Source organism: Osmia bicornis, chromosome 5, assembly GCF_907164935.1.
Source record: "Osmia bicornis bicornis chromosome 5, iOsmBic2.1, whole genome shotgun sequence".
Taxonomy (NCBI): domain Eukaryota; kingdom Metazoa; phylum Arthropoda; class Insecta; order Hymenoptera; family Megachilidae; genus Osmia; species Osmia bicornis.
This window is the reverse complement of record NC_060220.1, coordinates 11,165,630-11,193,295: the sequence shown is the minus strand read 5'-3', so window position 1 is coordinate 11,193,295 and position 27,666 is coordinate 11,165,630. Positions and strand designations below refer to the sequence as shown.

At 37.8% G+C, this 27,666-nt stretch overlaps 4 protein-coding genes across 27 annotated transcripts in view; 3 read left to right on the top strand and 1 right to left on the bottom strand.

The window, feature by feature from the left end:
• LOC114878643 (serine/threonine-protein kinase N) overlaps positions 1-19,166 on the top strand; it is a 41,729-nt gene extending 22,563 nt beyond the window's left edge. For 2 of the 6 annotated variants that reach the window (XM_029192682.2, XM_029192680.2), the window contains exons 4-18: positions 4,424-4,527; positions 5,698-5,905; positions 7,771-7,925; positions 12,509-12,760; positions 12,841-12,991; positions 13,785-13,872; positions 14,008-14,363; positions 14,436-14,674; positions 15,404-15,571; positions 16,147-16,464; positions 16,539-16,690; positions 16,777-16,996; positions 17,068-17,175; positions 17,258-17,398; positions 17,464-19,165. In XM_029192682.2, the coding sequence (XP_029048515.1) occupies positions 4,424-4,527; positions 5,698-5,905; positions 7,771-7,925; positions 12,509-12,760; positions 12,841-12,991; positions 13,785-13,872; positions 14,008-14,363; positions 14,436-14,674; positions 15,404-15,571; positions 16,147-16,464; positions 16,539-16,690; positions 16,777-16,996; positions 17,068-17,175; positions 17,258-17,398; positions 17,464-17,607 (2,804 nt within the window). In that variant the 3' untranslated portion in view covers positions 17,608-19,165. Of the gene's footprint in view, positions 1-3,968; positions 4,159-4,423; positions 4,528-5,697; positions 5,906-7,598; positions 7,696-7,770; positions 7,926-12,508; positions 12,761-12,840; positions 12,992-13,784; positions 13,873-14,007; positions 14,364-14,435; positions 14,675-15,403; positions 15,572-16,146; positions 16,465-16,538; positions 16,691-16,776; positions 16,997-17,067; positions 17,176-17,257; positions 17,399-17,463 lie in introns of those variants that run through there. The other 4 variants (XM_029192685.2, XM_029192681.2, XM_029192683.2 and 1 more) reach the window with 4 other exon arrangements.
• On the top strand, positions 7,970-12,428 carry LOC114878645 (flocculation protein FLO11). The gene is made up of 2 exons (XM_029192690.2): positions 7,970-10,749; positions 10,819-12,428. Exons 1-2 carry the CDS (start codon positions 9,877-9,879, stop codon positions 12,124-12,126), a joined length of 2,181 nt encoding a protein of 726 aa, XP_029048523.1. The 5' UTR covers positions 7,970-9,876; the 3' UTR covers positions 12,127-12,428.
• Positions 19,167-22,460: 3,294 nt separating the features above from the next.
• LOC114878636 lies at positions 22,461-23,777 on the bottom strand. Its single transcript, XM_029192667.2, has 5 exons — positions 23,694-23,777; positions 23,421-23,593; positions 23,260-23,341; positions 23,019-23,190; positions 22,461-22,942 (listed from the first exon to the last, which is right to left on the bottom strand). Exons 2-5 carry the CDS (start codon positions 23,442-23,444, stop codon positions 22,672-22,674), a joined length of 549 nt encoding a protein of 182 aa, XP_029048500.2. The 5' UTR covers positions 23,445-23,593; positions 23,694-23,777; the 3' UTR covers positions 22,461-22,671.
• A 919-nt stretch (positions 23,778-24,696) lies between these two features.
• The window catches only part of LOC114878658 (F-actin-monooxygenase Mical), a 52,928-nt gene continuing 49,958 nt past the window's right edge, over positions 24,697-27,666 (top strand). For 5 of the 19 annotated variants that reach the window (XM_029192726.2, XM_029192725.2, XM_029192723.2 and 2 more), the window contains exon 1: positions 24,732-25,814. The gene's annotated coding sequence lies outside the window, so the exon portion shown is untranslated. Of the gene's footprint in view, positions 25,815-27,666 lie in introns of all 19 variants that reach the window. The other 14 variants (XR_003789777.2, XM_029192707.2, XM_029192710.2 and 11 more) reach the window with 10 other exon arrangements.

The window sequence follows — 27,666 nt, the reverse complement described above, 5'->3', positions numbered from 1 at the left end:
TGTTTTTGTTGGGATAAGGTAGACACGATACGAGACCGCGCTTTTCCGTGCGATCGTAAAACCAGCGAAGAAATCACTCGTGCTCGCAAATCAACGACTAATGACGGCTTGTACACTAATGGAATTGATTCTGGACACTTTTAAATGTTTGCGTTAATAACTTTTAAACGATAACAATTAAACGTCCGTGATTATTAAATACCAAAATTTTCACCTCTCACCTTACCAACTTCCCCCTTTCGATCGAACACCGTTCTAACGTTAGCCTTTAGCAATCAACGCCTGTACATTCTCGGAACTGAGAATTCTTTTCCATCGATACAACGGGATACAATGGTTGAGCAATATTTAAGCTAATTAATAAAATATTCCATCGCAAGAGTTGACGCAACTGATTCTCGCTTTATCTCGCGCACCGAGTTTTTAACTTTATAGTCGGTCTAATTATTTTCCTCGTTCCCGTAACGAGAATGTTGCGGAGCACGCCAATTCCATCCCCCCTTTTCGCGATTAGAGAATAATTGCTTCTTTCGTGCGTTTAATATATGTATGCGGTAGGAAGTGTAGCAGCCCTCGGGTTCACGGTTTGTGATCTCTCGTCTGTGTGAATCGCAGCTACATAGAAAATTGTACGAGCGAAATCGTGAATGAACGAAGAGAGTCAGTCGAGCGCACCTCGAGAGGAAATCGCGTTACAGACATCGGCCAATTAACATTTTTAATTTCCTTTAAACGCGAATCATTTTTCTCTTTCTTTTTTCATTTTTCACGCAAGTCTATCGTTCTAGAAAATTACACACGCTTCGAAAAACTTTGCATACACCGGTGTACGAAGGGGTTGCAACCCCGAGGTCGTCAACTCGTTGAAGATAGCAACGGTTCATCGAGCTGGAAGAACAAAAAAAAAAAGAAACGAGCGTTCATCTCGCGTGCGTTTCTTTTCCAAAAGCGCGGCTGTGTCAATAATTCCATTCATTGTTTTGCGCTAGGGAATCGGAGAGAAAGAAGGTGCAGGGAAGAGTCGTGTGCAGTTTTGTAGCAAGGAAACAAGGAAGGCCTTTGTCGTCTCCCCTAGCTCGCAGAAACGGAATATAATGGGGCACGTGTTCTGTTATTGCGCTAATGACATGGTTTCACGGACTCCTCGATGCTCGTATTGTCCCATGACCTCCTCCATCTTTTTTCACTGTTTTCTTTCACGAATTTTCTATTATTTTATCTTCTTATTCAATTCCCTTTTCCCCTTTGAAAGCAATGTATGTACAGTGGATGATGAAATTATTAGAGCCATGGTATGAAAAATGAATTTTTCGTGTTTACGTAGAAATAGAGCCACAATTTTAAAATTTTTATATTGTGTAACTTTTAATCAATATATTAACAAATACATTTAAAATACTTTTCATTTAAGAATTAATGATATTTATCATTCGTCCACCTTTTAAAACAGAATACCTCGCTTAAAATTGGACCAAATGACTTCAGGTTTCTCGAGAAGCTATAAAAATTAATTTCCTAAGATATGTGCCTTTGTCATTTTAAAAAATTCAAATTTGCCGAAATCGGGAAAGAAATTAAAAGGCAATTTTTTAACTTTTTTATCTGAACCTGTAACGACAAATTTAAAATACGATATTTGTAAATTTAAATATGTTATGTGTATCCTGCAAAATTCATCGAGATCGGTCAATGCATTTAAAAGTTATAAGTAATTGAAATCTCCGAATGTCATATTTTAAATTTTCGTTACAGGTTCACAATCAGATAAAAAAGTTAAAAAATTGCCTTTTACTATTTCTTTCCCGATTTCGGCAAATTTGAATTTTGTAAAACGACAAAGGCACATATCTCAGTTTCATAATTTTTATAGCTTCTCGAGAAACCTGAAGTCATTTGATCCAATTTTAAGCGAGGTATTCTGTTTTAAAAGGTGGACGAATACTTTTGCGGTCCACTGTATATAAAATCATCAATTCATGCGAGTGCTTCTAATAATTTCACCACCCACTGTACGTCTCTTTATTATCTCTTTTCGCAATGTTCATCGGAGAACATTGAGTTTCCGGATGAGTTCGTCGAATCGAATCGATATTTTCCTTAATGTCCGATAATTGTTGCAAAAGAATTGGCAACTTCTCGTCTTCCTTCGTTCCCGTCCCTTATAATGGTCACCGAATGGAATTGGCCAGGTCTCGGTTGTCCGATTCCGGCGTAGCTGTTGCTCGCATGCATTCCCATGGCCGATATCCTCCTTATTCTCCTCTCTTTCCGTCTCGTTCGCCTTATTCGGACATGTCAGGCTAACCGTGTGCACCGACGGTGCAACGCAAGTGCAGTTGCCCGTGCATACGCGTCTCTTTGTCGGCGGTGCACGTTTGCACGTCGTTACCATTGCTTTCCGTACGGCTGGCTAAATCCGCACTGTCGCTTATATTTACGATAAATCATTCGGAGGGACCTTCACGCTTCCTTCGCTCCCAAAGAAATCTCCTCCAAGTTTTTTTCTTCTTTTTTTTCCGTGAACCTCTTGTCCGTTAATAACCCTTCCAGCACCCTGGCGCTTAACGCGAAATCGCGCGATCAGCCGTTTAGGAAGAGAATTCCGACCACGCCGATTCATTTTCACCCTTGCCGGTGTTAACAGCGTTCGAGGCACGCGATTCATGGGATTCGGGGTGAAAAAAAAAAAAATACAGGATCAATATTTTTGTCGTTGTTTGACTCGCGTTTTACGCTCGATATACAGGAAATCTGTATCCCTCGGTGCAGGACGTGTAAAAAGAAAAATACGAGTATCAGGGCGTGCCCGGCGGTATTAAAACGGGAGTCGCGTACGTTTCGCAAACACCGGCGATATAATTACGTAAGTGGAATTGATTACTGTAATTGTTCCAAGTTCCGGCCCGCCCGGAAGTGATACTTATAATTCTGACACCACGTTTTTCAGAACGTTTCCGCGCACTTATCCTGCGATCTACCTTTCTGATCTAGGAATTCTGCAACGTGGTCGGTTTTTTCTATCCTCGCAACACGATAACCTTGCCGAAGATCGATGCAAATCAATAATATTGCCGATAAATTCTGTTTAATTTATTCCTGGCAGACGACCATAAACGAGAAAGCTTTGGAATAAACGCGTCGATCGGCGCAGTGAAAATGTACATTTATAGTCGGACCTATCGAAACTCTAATTCGGAGGATACGAATACAGTGGTACCTTGGATGATTAATCTGTTCTCATGTAAAAAGAACCCCTATTAATGGAGTTGTAAAATAATTTAAGCACTGTTTATGTCATCAGCAGCATTTAAACGATTTTCTTAAAGTTTATAAAAAATATCCACTAGTTTATTTAACGTAATTAATTTGTAAATTAACCCTTTGCACTCGAAGTTTTTTTTCATTCATATTACCAGCAACTCGAAGCATTTTAGTGAAAAGAACTTTTAGTTTTAGTGAAAAGTATTTTAGCATAATAATCCGCTAGCCGCGACCGTTATTTGTCACCAAAAGCGAAATATCCTATAAATAGTTTTTAAGATTTGTTTTTGTCCTTATGTTAAAAACTGAAAATTATTTGCATTGTCTCCGTAGCGGAGCCCTCGAGTTTGAAGACAAATTTTAAATGGCTCCGCTCCGGAGCCCTCGAGTTCAAATGGAATAAATTGTATTGCTTCCTGTTTTGCGGTTACAGTTTATTATATGATATCCTTTCCTGTATGATCAATCAGTTAATAATACATCAACTCCAAATATAATTGATTATTAATTTTTCATCTGAGATAATTATTTAAAAATGACGCAAAATTCAGAGAAAAAACTGTATGTCGTATACCGAGTAAAATTTGGACGTATTCCGAATTGGACGTATTCCAAAACAGACGTATACCGAGGTACCGCTGTAGTTCAATTTCCGGATTCGTGCTTTCGGTTTGTTACCTTACGCTCATTCGCTGCTATCGCCTGGTAGCGCGAGATGGGTTTAGTGAAAACGAGCGATGGGAAAATTCCGAGTTAACGGTGTACTCTGGTGAAACAAAGAAGAGCAACGTTTTTTTTCTTTTCTCTTACTTCCACGCTCGCATTGTACTTGGAAGTGCATTAAACACGTGGGAGTCTTTAGACTACCTTCGAGATATCCCCAGTGGGTTACAGGAAGTAGGATTCGAGTTCTCCAAGATTTCACTACATATTGAGACTCTCGTAGGCACGAAACGAGACGCGTTTGCAAGAATTACCACGCGTTTAATTGTAATTTTCAACGTCAGACTCGTCGATATCGAACGTACGCTAATTTAAAGAGAGAATCTTCGACACAGATGTTTGATTTTTACAAAAGCGATCGCGGTTTTTGAACAATTTCAACGATCTCAGATCGGATCAAGGGTCAGCTTTTTATTTTCAACGCCTATTTTCGTTTCAGACACGCCTCTGTCACCAATGGGGCCGTCGTCGCCGAGTCAGGAGGGTCTATTCACGGATCTTCGTCTTTTGTCCTTGGAGAAGCAGCTCAATATCGAACTCAAGGTAGACTTCGTTCGCGAAGAGAGAAAAGAAAAGAGGAAAATCACCGATCGGTTAAGAAATTACTTGAATCCTCTTTGAACGAAACGAGATTCAAGCTAATTATCATTGTGTAATGAAACATATATATCGCGTTTCTGTAACGCTACCAATTTTATAGTAATCAGTCAGTGATTCGTTGTCGTTGTATGAATCACCGACGAATCGTCGTCACTTATTCTCCGTTCAAGATATCTTTGCACTTCGTCATACGGTGATTTAACACGTTGAACACCACGGTGAAAATGGTCATTTGTTGTAGGATATATCGAAGCTCTAATTATTAACACGTTGAACGCCAGCCCCGCAACTTACACATGCTTGAATAACTAAAAGAAAACAATACAAAACCATGATTTTAAGTAATTATTGCTATGGTACAAATAATATAAAATGGCAAATAGAAAGGTTGAAATTTGAAATTTGAAAATTAATTATTACTGTTCTTAGTAATTAGAGCTACGCCCCAGGAAAAATGCCCCATTTCACTGTGGCGTTCAATGTGTTAAGAATTTTAAGCTCTCTATTTACCATTTTACATTACGTGTACCATAACGATATTACTTAAAATAATATTTTTCTATTGTTTCCTTTTAATTATTCAGGCATATGTAATTTGCGGTGTCGGTAATTTTACTGATCACCGTGTTAATCAGTAATCAGAGTAGCAAATTACTGCACGCGAAAGTGCAATTCATCAAGAGGCAATATTGCAATGTTATCGTTAGAGAAAATGATTGAAAATGATTGAAAAACTATTGGTAGCTTCACAGAAAAGATAAAAAGAAAACTGCGAATTATTGATTCTGGCCATTTGCCAGCCTACAAATGTCAACAAAATTTTCAATGTCTACCGTGATCTATCTAGCATGAAAATCGTATTCCTACGTCGTATTACGCGATCGGTTTCAGAGTATAATAGGTTTAGCCAGCAAGCTGGGTGAATACTTACAATGTTTAGGAAACGCGTAGTCGCTTATCAGAGTTTGCCAAGAGTACATTCGACGATGCCGAAATTTTCTTTTAAAAAGGTGATCCACCGTTGACGTGAAAATTTAGAAATTACGTATACAAAATCTCAGGCAAAGTTTAAAGACAAATTTGATACTATCGTTCTATTCGTTAACGTTACAGGTGAAACAAGGGGCGGAGAATATGATACAGAGTTTAACTAGCGGCAGGGACAAGAAACTGCTACAGGAGGCTCAACAAATGCTGGACGATTCTCGGGCGAAAATTGAGTTCCTAAGGATGAGAATAATGAAGGTGCGACAAGCACGTCAGCAGCAACACGCACGAGGCGATGCACCACCGCCGAATGGCGAGGCGACTAGCAATAAAGGTAGAAGTAATGCTGCCGTTAGAACAACCTGGCTCTTAGAATAGTGAAAGATGACTCGGATTATTCGCTACCTTACGTGGTTGGATCGTATTAAAACATTACACTCAATGGACGTCGATGAAACGCTTCCAGTTTCATAATAAATGTAGAAATTGTAAATGATTAGTTAATTAGAGTTTCGAAGCTTGAGAAATGTTTATTCGCACCGCGGCAATATAACGAGAGTCTACTGAAATATTGATATTATTTCTGATTTTGGAGAGGGTGTGCGACTTCCAGTGTAATAATAATAGTAGAAATTGGAAATGATTAGTTAATTAGAGTTTCGAAGCTTGAGAAATGTTTATTCGCACCGCGGCAATATAACGAGAGTCTACTGAAATATTGATATTATTTCTGATTTTGGAGAGGGTGTGCGACTTCCAGTGTAATAATAATAATAGAAATTGTAAATGATTAGTTAATTAGAGTTTCGAAGCTTGAGAAATGTTTATTCGCACCGCGGCAATATAACGAGAGTCTACTGAAATATTGATATTATTTCTGATTTTGGAGAGGGTGTGCGACTTCCAGTGTAATAATAATAGTAGAAATTGGAAATGATTAGTTAATTAGAGTTTCGAAGCTTGAGAAATGTTTATTCGCACCGCGGCAATATAACGAGAGTCTACTGAAATATTGATATTATTTCTGATTTTGGAGAGGGTGTGCGACTTCCAGTGTAATAATAATAGTAGAAATTGGAAATGATTAGTTAATTAGAGTTTCGAAGCTTGAGAAATTTTTAGCCCTACCACGGCAATATAACGAGAGTCTACTCTAATATTAATTCAAGTCCCCCGTCCGCTTCGTGGCTGACATACTGGAGCGAAGCGATTGATTTGCAGTAAAAGTAACCTTAACAGAGTTTGGACACAATATAGCAATTAAAAGTAGGGATTAAACCCGAGTTTTAATTTACGGAACACGAATTCAAAGCTCGCGCGATATCGTAATTCCGATTTCTCTCATAGACCTGACCATTCCTCAAGGACACCACCGATCTCTGATTTTATTCTATATAAACACTCACAATGACCATTGTGATCGGTTTGCAAAGAATGGTCAAAATTGATAATCTAGATTTTCAGTTAAAAAGTCGGAAAAATCCCGATCAGTCGTTTAATATCTCTTGCTTCGCTCCAATAATAATTTCTGTAAAGTTACGAGAGACGGAGGTTGTGAAAGAGAATTTTTATTCGTTACCAAATATTTCAACGAATCTTACAACTGTACAAGTTAATAATTTGTCGCTCGACGCGTGATATTTAACATTTCTCGGCTTTGTACCCGACGATGTACCGTGTATAAGCGTCGTTACCTCGAGGTACTGTTGTAAGTAAAGGCAATGTGACGTTTATTGTTCACGATTTTATATATACATACAACGTGCGTAATCGTGAATTTTTAGATGCTCTATTCTTTCGAGCCTCTCAACACACATACAACACATTGCTTTTACCTAACGATCGTCCGTTTGATTAAAAAAATGTCCATTCGTTATCGGCCTTTCATTCGTCGGCGAAAAGAATCGAATGCACGATGTATATATATATATATATATATATATATATATGACCGTTATTCGGAGGACGCTGGCAGTCTTGCGTGACGTAAAAACAATCTTGCTTACGTTTATAGATATGAAACGATCACAGTTGCATTTTAGTTACGACCGATGTGCTTTCGGTTCTTTTTTCCCTCGAAGGAAACGCGTACGTTCGAGCAGGATGAAAGAACATTGGAATCGTGTAAGGATTCTATCGGCGGATTAAATGTAACACAGTTGGAGGAGGATCGATAACACGGTTCGACTATGATTACAGACAGGTACGAGCCAAGCTTGGAGCTCGCGTTGGAGGAGCGGGTGGAGGAGCTACGGCATCGTTTGCGAATCGAGGCAGCTGTCGTGGAGGGAGCTAAAAACGTGATACGTCTTCTGCAAAGTGCCAAAGTCGCTGATAAGAAGGCCTTAACGGAGGTGCGTATCTATATTTCTTGTTGAATAACCAACTGAACATGGAAATCAACGTAGCCGATAATTGAAAAGCATCTGCTTATTCACGCGAATCGTCCTTTCGAAAGCTTTTCCATTATCGAACAAAACGCGTCCAAAGAGATCTATCGTCGTTCGTTTCCTTTTCGATCTCGTTTTGGTCTCGGAAGATCGCTGTCGTCGTTCTGACGTAAGCGAGACGAGACATCCGATCGACGATTCGGGCTCGTGCAACACGATTTTCCGTGTACGTATAACGCTAAGAGAGAATCGCGTACGACGTAGACGACTACGTCGAGAATCGAGCAGCAGTGGCGTATAACGCGGTGCTCTCGAAATAGCACCGCCTTAATTCCCCGCTACCCCGTCCGTCTTTCTATGACGCCTTTTCGGGTCGCGCTTAGTTACCACCTCTCGAGGGGAGAGCTGGCACGACCCAGTCGTAAGCAACGCGATAAAGCAACGACATGTGCGCCGATCAACCGCGGATCGTCTGCTCGATATACGACGCGTGTGCCCGTCCGCGGGACATTCCTCGATAATTTTCATACCTGTCCAACACCGGAAACCAGAGGACTATGACCTGAATCATCAAGACTGACTCCCCTATCCGGCCAGTCGTGATCACCGATTTCGAATCGGACGCAACTTTTACTACGAATCCTTACCGAGAAGACTGACCGACGCGACGTCTGTGTTCCATGAAGAATAAAAGAAGATTACCTGCGAATTTTGAGAGGCTCGAAAGAATAGAGAACTTGAAAGTTGAAACAGACCGACGGAAATAGAAAATACTTTGCACGTTCGTTAATTCTTCGAAGAAACGTGCATTTATTTTAGACTGGCTAGTATTAATTTTTATTTCGACCAAGATCGTGGATGACGTATTCGTCAGCTGAACCGACTGATCGTACCGGAGAGAATCGTCTGCTTCCAGGTATATTTGCTCCGCCACGTTGCTCTACGTTGCTCCATATTTATATCGTGCTAATTATACCTTGCTCCTACTGGCCTATGGTTTTGTCACCTTTACGAGTTAGCAGCTGCTTGCGTGATTCGATGGTTCAAAGTTCGTCTTTCCTGCTGTGTAACCGTCCTAGAGAGACCGATCTGTTGATCGCGACGTTGATATCGTATCGATCCGATACGAAGGGACTCGATCGAAGGTGAAACCATCACGGTGTACAACGACCGACTGTCGTACAGTTCTTTCTTTATACGAAACGCAGAAACGATACAAGAGTTTCCGAAATCGTTTCGAATGCAGTAAGACACGGCTGTTCTGAAAATAGACCCGGGGTAGAGACGCAGTATCGCAGAATCGCCGTCTGTTCCGCGAACAACTATGCGATATATACGTACGGATTTGTGAAATCCCGCTCTGAAAATATACTCTCGATAAAGTTGCGTTTTAATCACTTTTCTGAAACAGTTGCGTAACCTGTTCGCTTGAATTCAGAAAAGAAAAAGAATCTGTGAGAAGGAACGAAGAGGAATTTGTCGAGGCGCTTTCCATCTCTCGCGAAGTAACCCTATTCGCTTAAATTCGGAAGAGAAAAAGAAGAAAAGCAAACGGATTATAATCGGTGAGAAGGAACGAAGAGGAATTTGTCGAGGCGCTTTCCATCTCTCGCGAAGTAACCCTATTCGCTTAAATTCGGAAGAGAAAAAGAAGAAAAGCAGACGGATTATAATCGGTGAGAAGGAACGAAGAGGAATTCACCGAGGAGCTTTCCATCTCTCGCGAAGAGATCGAAGGATTTGAATCCGATGAGCCGGGGAACGATAGCCGGGAAAGAAGGTCGGATTCTCTTCGCCACGGAGGGAAGAAACAATTGGCCGAATGCTTTTTTGCTACGGTATCGTTTGAACGAGCGGAGCGACGATGTTTTGCGCTGGATCACAGCGTGGAGAAGGCTGAGGAAAAAGTTACGACATGTATGGCCGGCAAGGCAACTCGATTAACTCGCAACCACCGCCATGGCTGGTGCGCGCAGAAGTCACGATTCATCACGGTGCACCGGTTACCTCGGAATCCGGTCAGGTACCAGTAAGTATGTCCTCGACCGTCACGGATTCGAACGGCGTTCGTATGATATACCGATGGAACACCGACCAATCGTCACCGTCTACGGTTCCAGCCACCGCGTCGATCCCGTCCGCTTCGTCGTCGAGTTCGTTCGGTTTCCAACGAGGGAACATACTCTTCACCTCGACCCCGCCACCCAGACCGACGCCCAGATCGTTCACGATCCCGAGATCGTCGGGTCTGTCGGAGAACGAGTCGTCGTCCCGAGGACGAGGAGCGAACGTGTCCGATTCCGGCTACAACAGCGAGCAATTCTCCTCGCAGTCTTACTCGAGCCTGCCTTCCCGTCGACCATCGCAACAGTACAATCGTCGATGCCGAAGCACCTGCAGCATCGTACTGTCCGCCGTGAACACGGAGGACACCGTTTCGAGGAAAGAGAGCAGCAGCGAATCCATCAGACACTCCTACGACAATTCCTGGCGACATCGTTCCTCGTCGCATCAACACGTGTTCACTCGCCACCAGTTCAGTACGGTACCGGAAGTCTGCGAGGAGTGCACCGACGGTAACAATACTTCGAGCGCGTACAGCACTCATTTCTGCGGTCGGTTGAAGGATAAACTGAGCAGCGAATCGACGACCGTTAGCAAAGACGCTTCTTCGCAAACCACCGACATCGAATCGCAGGAATCAACGTCGACGATCGTCAGCAAGAGTACAACGAGAAGGAAGACGACCGGTGGTCTCCGAAGTTCCGACGAGCAGAAAACGAAACAGGTAAATATGATTTGTTATTTGTAAGGAAGAATTATGAGATTATATCGTATAATATGTATTTCTTTTTAGCAAGAGAGTCGATCGCCAACCACAGGTTCCGAGACCACCGGTGCCTTTCCTTCAGCCGATTCGGAGAAGTCCGATTCCTCCGCCAAGGATGACAGCTCGAAACGTAAATCGCGAACGGTGCACATCGACGTCTATTGTACCGGATCGGACGACGATGAAAACTCTGATACCTCCAGCGAGAACGACCGCGAAACGCCGATGACCGTTTTCGAGAATCCAGACGTGAAGGTCGTTCACACTCAAGCCCCGGATAATGTATTACCCCGAGGATTTCAGGATGAGAAAGCCTTCCTGAAACGCGCCACCGAACGACGCTGCGACAGTTTCAAAAACGCCCCCATGAGGATGCCTTCCATAGCTAGCTCGAAGGGATACGACAGCGACGATGTTCTCAGCTCTCTCTATCCCTCGCAGTTCAGCTCGTACAGCGCTCTCCGTGACTTGGATTCGGCACCTTGGTCCGCCGCGTCCTCCAACGCTGGCATTCCGTTCGACTACGACTCGACCGTCGCTACTTCACCGAAGGATACATTCTCCGATATAGACTCTCTGATAAACAGTAGGGTAGCTTTAACGCCGTGCGACAGCTTCGAATACGCCAGCTCCACCGACCGCGAGAGGATACGAAGGATGGAGGAGATCTGGTCGAAATCCGAAGGGCCGATCGAACGGGAACACCTGTTGCGGAATCGAAGGACGAGGGACCATCCGGGGACACGCGAGGCGGAATGGTCGTCCGCGGACAGCGGCGAAGATTCCGACGAGAGCGGTACGGTCGGTTGGAGTTTCGTGTCCAGCGAGGAAAGCCAGAGAATTACTAAGAAAACCTCGACCATTCGACGAACAAGCAAAAGCGGCGAGTGTACAGAGAAGAACGTACCAGTGGAAAAGGAAACTGTACAGAGAGGTTTGCAGCCAGACCAGTCTGATTCCACGACTCGTAGCGACAGTATTCCTCATCCGTATACTTTTCGCGAGCAATTTGGACCGTTCGTTTCGAACAGTCCGTCCCCGCTTCCGTCTAAAGTACCTTCGCGAGTTACCTCGCCGTTTATGACGCCGCAGGGCGAGAGAACTGATCATATATTGAAAGCGTCGATATTTGGCTCGGTGGTGAACGCGTTTCGAAAACCGGGACATCATATCGGACCATCGAAAAATCCCTCCTGTGCCTGCGAGCATTGTAGGAGACATTTCGAGGAACTGAATTCCCGGGAACGTTCCGGTTCTGTAAGCGATTTCGAACGACAAACGGGATTTCGTTTACAGAGCGAGAAAAATATCGTTCGTCCGATACCAAAAAAATAGAGATTCTTCAGATTTCAAAGTTCTCTTTTTTAAATACATATATATTATAGTATTTCTTGGTTTCGCAACGAGACTATTAAAAATATTGTGAGATTGTGTTATGTTATTAATTAAACGCGTGTGTTTAAGTTATATATTTATTAATTAAAACATCGTATTCCATGTCGGTCACTTTTTTTTTAAATTCATAAAGAGATCTGTTAAAAAAAAACATTCTGCTAAGTATCGAGCATTTATGTAAGCTAACAGATACATATGATATTCATGCTGTTCACGTTAATAAATATTGATTATGTTAGTAATATACATTCGTGCTTTCCGACCCCTTGCGGATGATTATTTAAGTCCCGGTTTTATCGTATTCCTTTTTGAAACGCTTCAGGCTCAAGCAAGTCTTGCAGAATCGAGTAGAAAATTGGACCTATTGAGATTATCCCTCGAGCTTAGACGGCAAGAATTGCCACCAGACAGTGGCACAGCAGCACAGTTGAAGAGGGAACTAGCTAGTGTTCAATCAGCCAGTCCAGTACCGGTGACTTACACTTCCTTGCAACCGTTTCGTGGTCCTCTGGAGGGTAGAGCGACTGTGCCTGCTTCGGTCTCAAGATGTGCAGCTGTTACTGGACAATTAGAGGTACAGAAAGTTTCCATATAAAAGATAGCATATAAATATTCCCTAAGTGTTTCTAACAAAACATACGATTATTATTTTAGGTACGATTAATGGGATGCCAAGACCTGGCGGAAGAAGTACCTGGACGTACGAGAAGGGAACATCCGGCGAGTCCAGATTTACGTAGTTTTGTTAAAGGAGTTACAGGGCGCAGTTCGAGCAAATCGTACAGTGTTAAAGATGAGACTAGTAGTAAGTTTGAATTAGAAATGTTTCTGTACTAATCCTTTTAACTCCCATTGGAGTATTATTAATTAAATAATTAAAACATTTTTAATTATTTTAGAAATTGCGTTATACAGGGTGTTCGACAACAGGTGGGCAATATTTTAAGAGGTGATTCTAGGGATCAAAATAAGACGAAAATCAAGAATAACGAAATAGCGTTTACGGCTTTGTTTTTCAGTTATTAACGTTTAAAAATTCGAGTAAAAAGCGCCAGAAACCTGCAATCCGCTCAGCACCGACGACCGAACGTCAGGTCAGCAGGGGTCGGTACAGTCATAACCAAGAATCGTTGAATAGTAGAAACTTACCTCGTGCTATTCTGTTTCTCGGTAATGCAGCATTCGGCTTCGATTCTTGGTTATGACTGTACCGACCACTGCTGACCTGACGTTCGGTCGTCGGTGCTGAGCGGATTGCAGGTTTCTGGCGCTATTTACTCGAATTTTTAAACGTTAATAACTGGAAAACAAAGCCGTAAACGCTATTTCATTAGTCTTGATTTTCGTCTTATTTTGATCCCTAGAATCACCCCTTAAAATATTGCCCAACTGTTGTTGAACACCCTGTATAATATATAATTATAATAATTAAAAATTGTTTTAATGTTTTAATATTGCAACACAACATTTTATTGAGACCCCCTTTTTTTATCTATTTTGTAAATGAATGAAAGAAGTTGTTGGTAGGTAAAAAAAAAGAAAAAAAGAAAAGAGTACAAAGGGTTAACATGATACTAACATACTTGTATATGTTGCAGATGATATTATGGCGGTTATTAAACTGGACAACCAAACAGTAGCGCAAACTAGTTGGCGACCATGTTCCCAGCAGGCATGGGATCAAAGGTACATTATTTTTTTTCTTTTTTTTTTTTTATTATTATATACGTATTTGTGTAAGAGATACACGTGTATGCGTAATATCACAAGACAAATAATACCGCAAGTGTGTCAGTCTATACAGGTAGAATGTTTTCATAGGTTTTCCATCGAACTAGACAAGTCGAGGGAACTCGAGATAGGCATTTATTGGAAAGATTGGAGATCTCTTTGTGCTATAAAGTTTTTACGTTTAGAAGAATTCATCGATGATGTGAGACACGGGATGGCCCTGCAGTTGGAGCCACAGGGCCTTCTGTTTGCCGAAATAAAGTTCTTGAATCCTATGATCTCGAGGAAGCCCAAGTTGCAAAGGCAACGAAAAATCTTTAAGCAGCAAGTGAAAAATTTCCCGAGAGCTAATCAAATGAATATTAACGTTGCCACTTGGGGTAGACTTTTAAAACGATCCGCGCCCTCGTTACACAATACAAGAAACTCTGAAAGTCCACCATCAGGTAGCACTGTATATTATTCTTTTGTATTTATTCGTAAATCAACGGATGACCAACTTTATATATTTTCCATAGGAGCGCAACCTCTCCAGCTTGTTTTCGACACCTCGTTGGAAGACAAACCCGAGACACCTGGAGAATTGCCCGATCCAGAGAAAGGAGGTTTGGGAGGAGCTAGACCTTTGGGACTATCAACCTCTAGTAGTAGTCCCACACTGCCACGTCCTCCGGAACATCCTCCACCTCCACCACCCACCGTTACAAAGAAACCCTCGTTGCCAGCACCTCCACCCCCACCGAAACTAGATCAAGAGGTAAGTGATGCGAAATTCGTGTTATCTCTCACTGTATTTTTTATACAAAATTTATTATACATAGATAAACGTACTTTTAAACGAAAACCTGTTGTACTTTTTCTTTTTTTTTTTTTTTTTGGTCATTTAGTAATTGTCCCTCTTGTTACAAAGTATTTTGATGTTTCTTAGTATCTTCTGTTAAAGGTTTAGGGTTTGGTACACTGGTTATGGGTTTAAAAAACCATGTAGAACACATGCATATAATATATTTATATCCAGTTGAATCTATATACTCTCTAACGTTTGTATATAGTAATACATATTTTGTTAAGGCATGTTAGTACATATTATATATACATATATTTTGCGCAAAATGCCAGTAATTACAATGTACTCTTACTGCTTTGAAGATACTTATAAGAACAACATTCTTATAAGCATCAAAGCAATTTAAGAATGCAATTTATTTTAAATGCTTAATTCTTTCTCATTTAATTTGCATATTTTTTTCCATTCTTATTGTTAGCTTTATTTTATGCATAGCTATTTTCACAATGTTCAGCATCAATGCAAAAAGGATACACTAGAAAGTTACAATGTGCAGTGTTCTTTCTTCAGCAAATCTTCCTTCGAATAATAAAGTTAATCTATTTCTTTTAATTGTACGGAAAATTTTGGTGCTCCCTTCAGTTTAAGATATATAGCAACGGTAAAGTAGCTTTTAGAGCTAAGCAGATAGTAATGTAGTTACAGAGTGCATTAAGGGAGTTTGATTTTCTGCACAACGAGGAAAAGGGGGGGCCTCAGGGCGCAATTTTGAGGCCTCTTGTAACAGAGCCTCGTCCCGTGCTGATCGCACCACCCTCTCCACGCACACCCTCGCCCCAACCTGTCGTCGAGTTTCCTGAAGATGAGGTACATACCTCCAGATACACGCAGCTTTATTTCTTCTTGCGTTTTATTCCTGTACTAACATACGTTAAGTATTATCTATTCTTTTAATTTTTTTTCTTTCTTTTCAATTAAAATCTTTACTGTTTATCATTTTAATAAGTTTTTTTTCTTCTTTTTTATCAAACGCATGTGTCACCAAGTTTTTGCATGTACATACTTGGGTGTCTACTATGTATCAAAGCTTTCATTATTCTACCTGTATAAGTACTTGTAATTACAGACTTATCCTGCTTGTAAATACTTAACGTTCCAACAGCCTATAGGTATTTCTTTAACAATTATTAGGAACAATCTTTAAGTATGTACAATTTAAACAAGTGAATCTTTCCAATTAAGTACACTAAATTAGAACTTAAATTTCAATACTTTATATTTTGTGATCTATATAAAGTTACGATTAACAATTCATCTGCGACAAACTGAGTATAATAACTTTTAATATTTTCGATTAATCTGTAAATAATTCATGTTGATTGTAATTAATACCTTGTGATAAACGTGTTACTTTGAACTAAGAATGGTTTGAACAATTATAGGTTGTGTACGAAATGCCGAGCAAGCCTTCTCAGTACAGGGATAGTGCCTACGAATCCAGAAGACACTCGCAACTGACTGGAATGACTATTGACAACTTTAGGCTACTCTCTGTTCTTGGACGTGGTCATTTTGGGAAAGTGATACTTTCGCAATACAGAAATACAGGGGAATATTTTGCAATAAAAGCTCTGAAAAAGGGTGATATAATAGCAAGGGACGAAGTAGAGTCGTTGCTTTCAGAGAAAAGAATATTCGAGGTGGCCAATGCTACCCGTCATCCTTTCCTTGTAAATCTGTTTGCTTGTTTCCAAACCGAGGTAAAAATTATATTTTAATTACGTTTCTACCATCGCGTTTTATTTTAAATATTAAAAGTATTTTTTCTCCATAGGCACATGTTTGTTTTGTGATGGAATATGCAGCTGGAGGAGATCTTATGATGCACATACACGCGGATGTGTTTGGGGAACCAAGAGCTGTATTTTATTCGGCCTGCGTAGTGTTAGGTTTACAATATTTACATGAAAGTCGAATCATTTACAGGTAAATGTTAAATAGGTACATGATTTTTATGGATATGATTCTTGTACCAAACAGTAAAGTGTTCAATGATGGTGTTAAAATTTTAGAGATTTGAAATTAGATAATTTACTATTGGATACAGAAGGATATGTAAAAATTGCTGATTTCGGTTTGTGTAAAGAAGGAATGGGCTATGGTGATAGAACGGGAACATTTTGTGGTACACCAGAATTCTTAGCACCCGAGGTTCTTACCGAAACCTCGTACACACGAGCTGTTGATTGGTGGGGTCTTGGTGTATTAATATTTGAGATGCTTGTTGGTGAGGTAAGTTTTGTGTAATTTAATAAACGTACACTGTAGTTGCTTGCATTAATTGATACCTGGTCCTTGCTCAGTCACCGTTCCCTGGTGATGACGAAGAAGAAGTATTTGATTCTATTGTGAACGATGAAGTTCGGTATCCGCGATTTCTTTCTTTAGAAGCGATAGCAATAATGAGAAGGGTAAATATATTTTATCTGTTGTTTAATTGACTGCGGGATAAATACGATTTGTATAATGCTAACTGGTTATATTTAATTGTAGTTACTGAGAAAAAATCCTGATAGAAGATTGGGTAGTAGTGAAAGAGATGCTGAAGATGTTAAGAAACAAGCATTCTTTAGGCACATAGCTTGGGATGATTTACTTCTGAGACGTGTAAAACCACCGTTTGTTCCAGTAATTGTAAGTATTAATCTATGATATTCATTTTAAATAGATTCATTATTTGGTTTACATTTGTATTTCAGCATTCGGTGGAGGATGTTAGTAATTTTGATGAAGAATTTACATCGGAAAAGCCTCAGTTAACTCCGCCTAAAGATCCTAGGCCGCTTAATGATTTAGAACAAATGCTATTTAAAGATTTTACGTACATGGCTGACTGGTGCTAGCCATAATGACGGTAATCGTCTTTTTTGTTAAATTTGATACACGAAACGATTAGCGTTCTATTACTTTTTCAGACATCATTTTAGGGGCAATCAAATCGCAATTAACAACATCGATAGTTACAGATGTATTTGTTTAACTTTCAAAATAATATGTTCCACATTTGATATTTGATAGTGTTATGGATTGTACAGATGTTTTATTTTTTAGTGCTTAAAAATATCAGGCATAAAGGATTTAAAAAAGATACGTTTAAATGTCGAATCTCAGGTTTTTAATTAATGTGTATGAATTTCAGACTTTTAACTCGTAGTTATATAATTCAGGTTTACATTTATCGCAATTAATTTTCAATATGCAATGTAATAATTACTTAGAGTTATTTGAAGTATTTTAATATTGAGATTTAATTAATTGAAATCCCGGAAAAGATACATAAATTGTACATGTACTTTTGTAACGTTGTTCGTACTTTGATACAAAGATACTATTTGCAATCAAACTTTATATCGTTCGATTAAATATTCATCAGATTTCTTAATCATGATTCTAGATATTAACTAAATGTCTAAAATGATATCTGTTTAAAGTATTATTTTACAATTTTCACTTATGCACATTTATTTTTATGTATAGTGAACATTTTTCCAGCCACTCAACAATTGTATCCTTAACATAAAAAAAAAAACATTCATTGTATAAACATATTATGATTTATAAAATGCAAAAAATAAATCAAAAAGTAGTTGTATTTGCTCATGCTCATGTGATAGGGAATTAAATGAAAAGATGGTACGATCTATAAGTGTTAAGCAATATAAACATAGTTAACACTGGGCGCTCTAATTACATTAATCACGTTTACATAATTATTAACAAAATCAGAAAATTGAAATCTGTTATTTACAATAACATGTAACAATCTAACTATATCAGTTCATTTTTTAAATGAACAAATTTCTACCGGTTTGATTCCTACACAATCTTCTTATTCATTTGAATACATTAATTAGTTACATATTTTCATATTTCTAGTATGTGATAGAATATTTCTGCTCTAGATATATTTTGTAAATATGTAACCAAATCCTGAAAAGTAAAAAAAAAAAAACATTACAAAAAAAACGTAACATTAATGAGTACAATGTTTCAGCTTGATACACTGTATAACTATAACACAAGGGCAATACAAATTCACAATAGCACGTTATTAGTACTCATATTCACTATAAACATCACTCTACAATTTCTTTGTTTTATTTTTTGTTTTTTTTTCGTACTCTGATATCATTTCGTATGAGTATCTTATACAATCATTAAAAATATATGCATTATGCTTTTGTTATTGAGAAAGTTTTATGCTAACATTGTTTTAGTGCCTTTTTAAAATTCTTGTTTTCTGTATCCTATATGTATATACAGGGTGGCCCACATAACTCTTAACAGCTCAATATCTCGAAAACTATCACATCGATTTTAAAGTTCTTGGCCTCAAATTGCATGGATCTGAAGGGCCTTTCTAACTACATAAACATGATGTGGCCCACCCTTCTTCTTTAATGGGGGGGGGGGTACCTTTATAATTTTAAATGGAACCCCCTATAAAACGTTACATATTTAGATTCTACAGGAAAAAACAAGTAAATTTTGTCTGAAACATTTTTTTGTCAGATATTTCCATGATGAGATTATAACAGTTTGAAGTTTCGACTTGTAGGTACTTACTTGAAGCGGTCGGAAATAGCGTTATTGAATTATTATTGAGTCCTTTGCTTACTCGTGAATAAATAAAATGTTCCTTAAATTAAATGTTCAAAATGTCTACCACGGGCTTGTAAACATTTATTCACTCGAAACATCAAAGTTGTTCTAACATTTATTAATATTTCGGGAGTCACTGAAGCGCAAGCGTCACGTATTCTTTGTTTCATATTCTCTTTTGTCGTCGGCGGTTCAAACATAACTTTCTCCTTTACATATCCCCATAAGAAAAAATCTAATGGTGTTAGATCGGGGGATCGAGGAGGCCATTGATGAGGTCCCCCGCGAGCGATCCATTTGTTCCCAAATTTTTCATTCAAAAATTGTCTGATGATGATTGCAAAATGTGGAGGAGCGCCGTCTTGTTGGAACCACATTTCTCTTCTGATGTGTAGTGGCACAGCTTCCAAAAGCGCAGGCAAATGATTTTTTAATAAATCACAATAACTTTCAGATTTTACAGTTTCTTCAAAAAAATAAGGCCCAATCACAAAATCTCCTATTATGCTACACCAAACATTTAAAGAGCATCGATGTTGAAAGGGAACAGATCGCATCCAATGTGGGTTTTCAACGGCCCAATAATGCAGATTATGTTTATTTACATGTCCTGAATTCATAAAAGTAGCCTCATCGGAAAAAAGTATTTTGCACAAAAAGTCATTATCCATAACACCCTGCAGCCACTCAGAAAATGTTACGCGGTGACCGTAGTCAGCCATCGAAAGTTCTTGTGTTAAAATCAAGTGATATGGATGATATTTCTGCCTATTCAAAATTCGTTGAATTGAAGAACGACTGATATCTGATGTTTGTGCAAGTTTACGTTGACTAATATGAGGATTTAATGTAATTGCAGCAAGAATATTGACACTATTATTTTCATTAGTGACAGGTTTAGGTTTATTGCGATATTTTGTACACAATCCACCGTGCTCACGAAGCCGCTTTTCTAAATTATAAAATGTTACATGAGATTTTTCGATCCTATAACGTTCAAAAAACAGCACCACTGCACGCCGATAATGTTTTTGGCATTCACCTAACACTAATAACATATTCACTTCTGTATCAAAAATAGCCATAATCGCAATGTTACTGCTTGAATAACAGCACCACCCCGAGAACGTTTTCATAGATAACTGAGTCAAACTCAAGAATTGTTTTGTTTCTTATTGCTTTTGTTTCTTAAGGGCACAGACTCCTTGTGCCATGACCTGTATGCGTTAGCTATGTAATATGCATTTAATAACAATATCATTATTACTATATTTTCATCAGATATAATGTAATATCTTGATGCCTTCCAACAGATCAATGTACATTTAATAACAATATCATTATTACTATATCTACATTAGATGTAATGTAATATCTTGATACCTTACTACAGATCAAAGAACAGTTAACAACAATATCATTATTACTGTATCTGCGTTACATATGTAATATACATTTAACAACAATATCATCATTACTATTGTTACGTCCGGATTATTTTTAATAATCCGCCCGTGGCTAGGATCTGTTTTCCCTTTTTCTTTACTTTATTTTCAATAGCTACTTTCCAGTATACCTAATTTGTGTGCCTCGTCGGTGCGACGCACTTGGAAGTATCCCAGGCGAGGAAGACAGAGGAGGCTATATTTGGCTCTTTCAAATAATACAAGTTAATCTTCCTTGGGACGATTGTCGTTGGAACCACGCGTTAGAAATGTACAGAAATTTGAATCCGTTAAGGTCAAGTAGAGGTATCATAAAAAGGACTCAAGCGCTATGTCCGACCGCTTCAAGTAAGTACCTACAAGTCGAAACTTCAAACTGTTATAATCTCATCATGGAAATATCTGACAAAAAAATGTTTCAGACAAAATTTACTTGTTTTTTCCTGTAGAATCTAAATATGTAACGTTTTATAGGGGGTTCCATTTAAAATTATAAAAGTACCCCCCCCCCCATTAAAGAAGAAGGGTGGGCCACATCATGTTTATGTAGTTAGAAAGACCCTTCAGATCCATGCAATTTGAGGCCAAGAACTTTAAAATCGATGTGATAGTTTTCGAGATATTGAGCTGTTAAGAGTTATGTGGGCCACCCTGTATATAATATATATACATATATACATATATACATATATATAACAACATTAAAAATATAGTGTAATATATTAGTTAATATTAAAAATCATAATCTTTAAGATCATTACTCATTTTCTTAAGAACAGTATTTGAAATAACAAAACAGAAAGCTAATTGCATCACTTGTGATACTTTCGGGTACACCTCGAATTATAGTTGCCTTAATGCATTAATAAATTAATAACCATTTAATAACTATTTTTACCAAGACCTTGTATATCAAAATGAAAACCTATTTATACAGAGGGTGCTCGTATATCACATTACTCCTAATGTGCCTGTTTTTATAAAATTCTCATATATAAGTTTTAAAGTCTAGTTGAATAATTATAATACAATTTTAGTTAAGACATACACAATGGTTAAAAACTATATACATATATCTTTTAATTGTATAATGGACAAGAAAATATGGGAACATTGGAAACACGTTTTTATTAAAATTTTACTTTCTGAATCTTTCGAACTGCCAAACATATAGTTTTCAAAGGATCATCTATATTGAAACAATATTTTCTTGTCAATGTATTAATTGTATGTGCTATATACTTAAGACTTATGTATACATATACATAAATATTACACATATATAATAAGAACATGATCGAAAAATATTGTAATAAGATCCGAAACATACATAGTTTTTACGAGCGTGAAATTCTCAATGTATGCAGCAATTTTAAGAACGAAATATCGTTCGAAGAATAGTGATTGAAAGATGTATATAATACAAGTGTCTTCATTCTTTTGTAGATAGATCTATTTTAAACACTGAAAGTAGAAACCTTGTCTGAATAGACCTTTGTTACTTATTTTTATATGTACAAAACAACATTACATTTATTCTCTGACATTAATGCCCTCGTTAATGTCAACTGATATTAATGAAACAGCATGTGCTTCATATTTGCAGTGTTTACTAAATCACTTAATAATACATAGTTAATACACCAATATAGATAATACTTATAAAATAATTTATTCAATATTTTCATTTACAGTAGCAGCTTAATACATATCATTTTAGTCAATTATATCATTTTTGGTAATATGAAATATACAATATTTCAAGTATATAAAAGGTAACTCCTTTCAGTAATAAATATCTTGAAAGAAATGCAGCATGATTTTATATTTAATTCCTTGCAATTTTTGAAGGGGAGAAATTTATCCATTTATCCCTGTGTTATTGCTATTGCTTGTACTAGGACTAGTGTCTTTTTTGTTTTCTGTATTGTCTGTGTTCTCTGTATTTAAAGATTTTGCTAACTCATACAAGTATGAAGTATTTTTTCTAATTTCCTTCTCCAAGTCTGATTTCTTTTCTTCTTTTTCTTTCATTAATTTAGTTGTTTCTGGAGCCACAGGTTTTACAAGACCTTTGCTTGCTTTGTAAATAATACTGGTACTGTCTGCAGACTTGAAAACAAATGTTACCCTATTAAGAAATAAAGACATTAATTTATAAAATACAAAATTACATACTTTCAACTGTTATAAACTATTATTCTTACTGGTCAGTGTTTAAACCTTCTTGTATCTTTTCAATCTTATCAAGAGAAATATTATGCGATGCTGGCCAAGGCATATATATTTCTGTCTGAGAATTTTTGTTTCTTTTTACTTCCAAATATAGTAAATCCAAGACTTCGTTGAATTTGTAGTTGACTTCCCAATATCGCTTTGCTGATAGAAAATAATGATTATTGAATAACAGTACCATCAAATTATATTATTTTAACATGGCATTGTTACCTTCACATAGTTCAATATAAGCATAAAAGGTTGTACTTATTTTTACAGGATCAGTACAACCCAACTTTTCAATACAATAGTACTAACAACAGTAAAATGGGTTAAAAATTATAATTTTTTATTTCTATATACTTGAAAGTTAGAAATACTTATCCACTTACACTAGGGTGACATATATCGTACATTTTTATGAAAAAATACTTATTTCTTTACATAATAAATTTGTATTATGTGTCTAATATAAATAAACATTAAAGTTAGGTTAAGAACTTCGGTTCACATGGTTCACAGAAGACAGAAGCAAGACGGCCAGCACCTTTTTTGGGTCTTCCAGCTGTATGTAAAATAAAGCAATCAATAAAACAAGAACACATATTTTGGACCCGTTAATTTTTGGTCCCCTAAGACGAAGTTTAACCCACAAGAATATTTACATAAATAGATAATTTAATATTTAATTAAATCAATGACTACAAATCCTATAGTCTTGAATGTGTGCCTCGAGAATAAGCGACATGTACTCTATCTTAGTATAAAAATGTGAAACTCTTCTATTTTTAATAAACCAGAAAATTATTAAAATAATTATTTGCAAAACTTGTATTTTAAAAAGACCGCCATAAATTAAATTTTTTTTAAATTCGATCCTAGCGCCATCTATACAAACATGGCTAAATCTACTCAACGACTTACCAATCGATTGTTCTAAACAGCAAGTAGCGGAAACTAGTTACCGACATAGCTTCCACTGTATACCGATAGGTGACGATGGTGTTCCCTGTTTTATGGGATCTTATCCCATATTAAAATTGAATTGAAATTGATAATATAAAGGTTTACACGTCTTTTGGCTTTGAGGATTTTGGGAGGAATGAATGTTCATAAAATTAATTCCAATTTGTTTTAAACATGACAAATGAATAATAAATATAGTTATAAAAAGGTGGCGGTGAGAATAATCTTGACAGCGTAATCTTCTTTATCGACATTGACGTCGGCCGCCACAGTTTCGGAAAATCGATTGGCAACTCGTTGAGTAGTTTCAGCCATTTTTGTATAGATGGCGCTGGTGTCGAATTAAAAAAATTTTAATTTATAGCGGTCTTTTTAAACTACAAGTTTGTCAAACAATTATTTTAATAATTTCTCGCTCTTGTGTTGATTTTGACTGATTCATAATAATAGAATCAAAAGGAGTCAAAATTGTGTCTTTTCAGTTGCGACTGCGCGATGTTGTAAAAAAGGGATTGGTAAGCAGGCACAACTGTCACGCTAACTATGCTCTGTACATACAGACCTAACCTCACTTGGGGGTGTCTGAGACCCTCAAAACCATAATTCCTCGAGAAGAAAAGCATGCCTAGTCTTGTTGGATCTGTAGTCAGTGATTAAATATTTCAAACCGAATGAACACAGTTCCACTACCCCCTCCATTCGTGGCTCGGTATTCCAAGCGGTGCAGTGTTTGACGCGCAGTCGAAGGAGGATAGTCAAAGGGAGTAGTGGAGGCATACGGTGAGTCGCGCGACGTTGGTGAATTAAACGATATAATGTGAGTAGTGATAAATTAGTATAATATGGTGCATAATAACCGAATTATAATCGGAATCGTAAACGCGCGCGGTAATGTGAGCAAAAAGTAAAAGGCGAGAAGAAAAAAGTGCAGTGACTCGACATTTGATTGGTGGTGCACACAGAGCGGGGCCCTTCGTGTACACATCCATGTACTTACGTATATACACATGCTCATACACAAAAGGCTCACACGACACCCTTTCTCTTTGTTTCTCTTTCGCTCTCTCCTCTCCGTCTGACGTTCTTTCTGCATTCCTGCAGTAGCTTGCACGTAGCTGCATTTTTTTTTTCTTTTTCCCTCGTTTTACTTGCAATTTACGACCGCGCCCCCTTCGATTCGGTATCCGCCACGTTCTGTATTTTCCTAGTTTATTTAGAAACGGTAGTTGTTTTATCATTTACCCGGCTTGTTTACTGGAATTCGATCGCGTACTGCACAATCGTAATTTGTACAATCTCTTTCCATGCGTACAGAGAAAAAACAAAGAGAATCAACTTTTGTGATCCGTTCGGTATTCTAAATGAACGTACAAAAAATTAATCATAATCCGTAGTCTCTATGTTTTACTTTCTATAACTTGCAAAACGTTCGATCAATTCCAAATGTTTGCGTTTGTAGGATCGAATTGGTATCTTTCTTTGTTTACTTTCGCAGTGCCGCGACCGGAGGGTACGTACGCGATGCATTATTAAACAACATAACTTGATCGTGTTTGCAATACGTAGGAGTAGACACATAACTACGCAATGAAACTAGCCGCATTATCGTAGGTGTTTTAGGTTACGATAAATATCAGTACGGAACGGGAATCTTGTAATCGCTTATCTGTCAGCTGACGACGAGTCAGCCATGTCGGGTTACCTCGCGATCATTTCCGTGTGCATCTGTCATGGAAGTTTTGAATCATCTTTTCACGTACGATCTCTCTAACGCCGATTGCTAAAGATCAAGAACAGATTCCGCTTCCGGAAACCGCATTGTAAGTAAAATACGTTACGTTACAAATTATTAATGTATTTTTAAATCATTATTACGATACGAAGGAAGATACGTAATGTTTGAGTTAGGTAATTTTCAGAAACGATTAAATCGATTTGAAAAAAAAAAAAGGTAACCATTAAATCCGATTCAGTCTTCTTATATAACGAGCATGTTATTCATGACTGAAAAAAGGCTTCTTTGTCGGTCGAGATGTTCTTCCTGCTTAGGTTAATTCAATTCAAATTCTTGCGATTTTGTAATAACGTTTGCGGATGATTGATCGATTCGATTCGATTATTCGTCCGGAGCCGTATTTATTTTTACGCGGAACGTACGTAAGTGCATTCACACGTCTTGCGCACAATGATCGAGACACTCGATCTATGAATATTGACTGTCCGCGAAGGACAGAGGCGAGAGTGAAAGAACTTGTTGTTTAGCAACTAAACAAGAATCGGTTTTATCTTTCATCCCGGGAACACGATGTTAGGTACCATTTCTCTTTAAATCACGATTCAAACATTCGGTTTATTAAAACCGAACCTTAGGACAGAATAATTCTTCGTATTATTAGAATAATATTAATTTGTATTACAACATGCTGCACATTAATGTAATACAAATTTATTAAAATTCTTAAAATTTGTACATTTATTATAATAAAAGGATATTTCCACACTATCGGTTAAGGTGTTAATTACGATTTTCGTTACTATTGACAAACGATTCTCACGAAATTGTTTGCATAGGAGCGTTACGAATTGCACATGTATAGAAGAAAATTCGCAAACAATTTTTTATCGTGTAACGTAGGTAGCTGAAGAAGTAACGTGTGCGTGGGCCGTGTGTACCGCTTAACCTCGGATAGAGGTCCGGTCTTTGTCCTTTTTCGCGTGGTCGACAAAATTCAAGCCTCGTCCTCGATGCGCGAAAACCACCACTGGATTCTCCTCTTTAGGGAACAGAGTGAAACCTGCAGTTGGTACTTTCGATTCGGTTATTATCGACATCTTTTCTGCGACGAATTACTTGGAAAGTAGATTTACCAAAGCTGGATGAAAGTATAATAGGATTCATTGGGGTGGAAAATGTTTCAGGACAGATAATACAAAATTTAGGATGACACTGAATGAAATATAAAAATAATCTCAGGGATTGTCAGAGAACAGTTATCGAAGGGTTAGTCATTGTTTAAATTCGCAAGCAAACAGCTAAGCTGCTGCAAACGGATACGTAGAAAAGTTTTATTAACCATCGGTGACGCGATCTGAGTATCAAATCGTCCTTCGATAAGTGATTCATTGGCACCGACTAGACTGGTTTTAAATAGCAACAGAAAGAAACAACAAGTCTGATTAAGTAATCGAATCTCTGCTCTATATTATTTATAAAGGTCCATTTGAAGCGTTATTTTGAGGTTAAACGTGAAATCGCGTTAAAAGGCATAGTTAAATATAAATCGATTCTCGAAGATCGATAATCGTTATTACCATCGATCGATTATCATTAACCCTTTGTCATAATAATTTATAATTCTGTACCGATTGCGTTATATTCTTGATACAAAGCACAGCTATAAGTGCAGACACTGAAAAGGATGGAATTATTATTATTTTTTATTCAGGGCCGTCCTAAGAAATACACGGTAGGGGGGTGACCGGTGAAGTTTTACAAAAGTTTCAAAATTAGGAAAAGTCAATGTATTACTAATAAACAAATAAAAATATAAAAAACAAAAGTAACTTATTATATGTACAATTTAAAGAAAATTGGCGCCCCAAAAGGCTGGCGCCCGGGGTTATAGCCCATTTAGCCCTGTGCTCAGGGTGGCCCTGCTTTTACTTTAAATT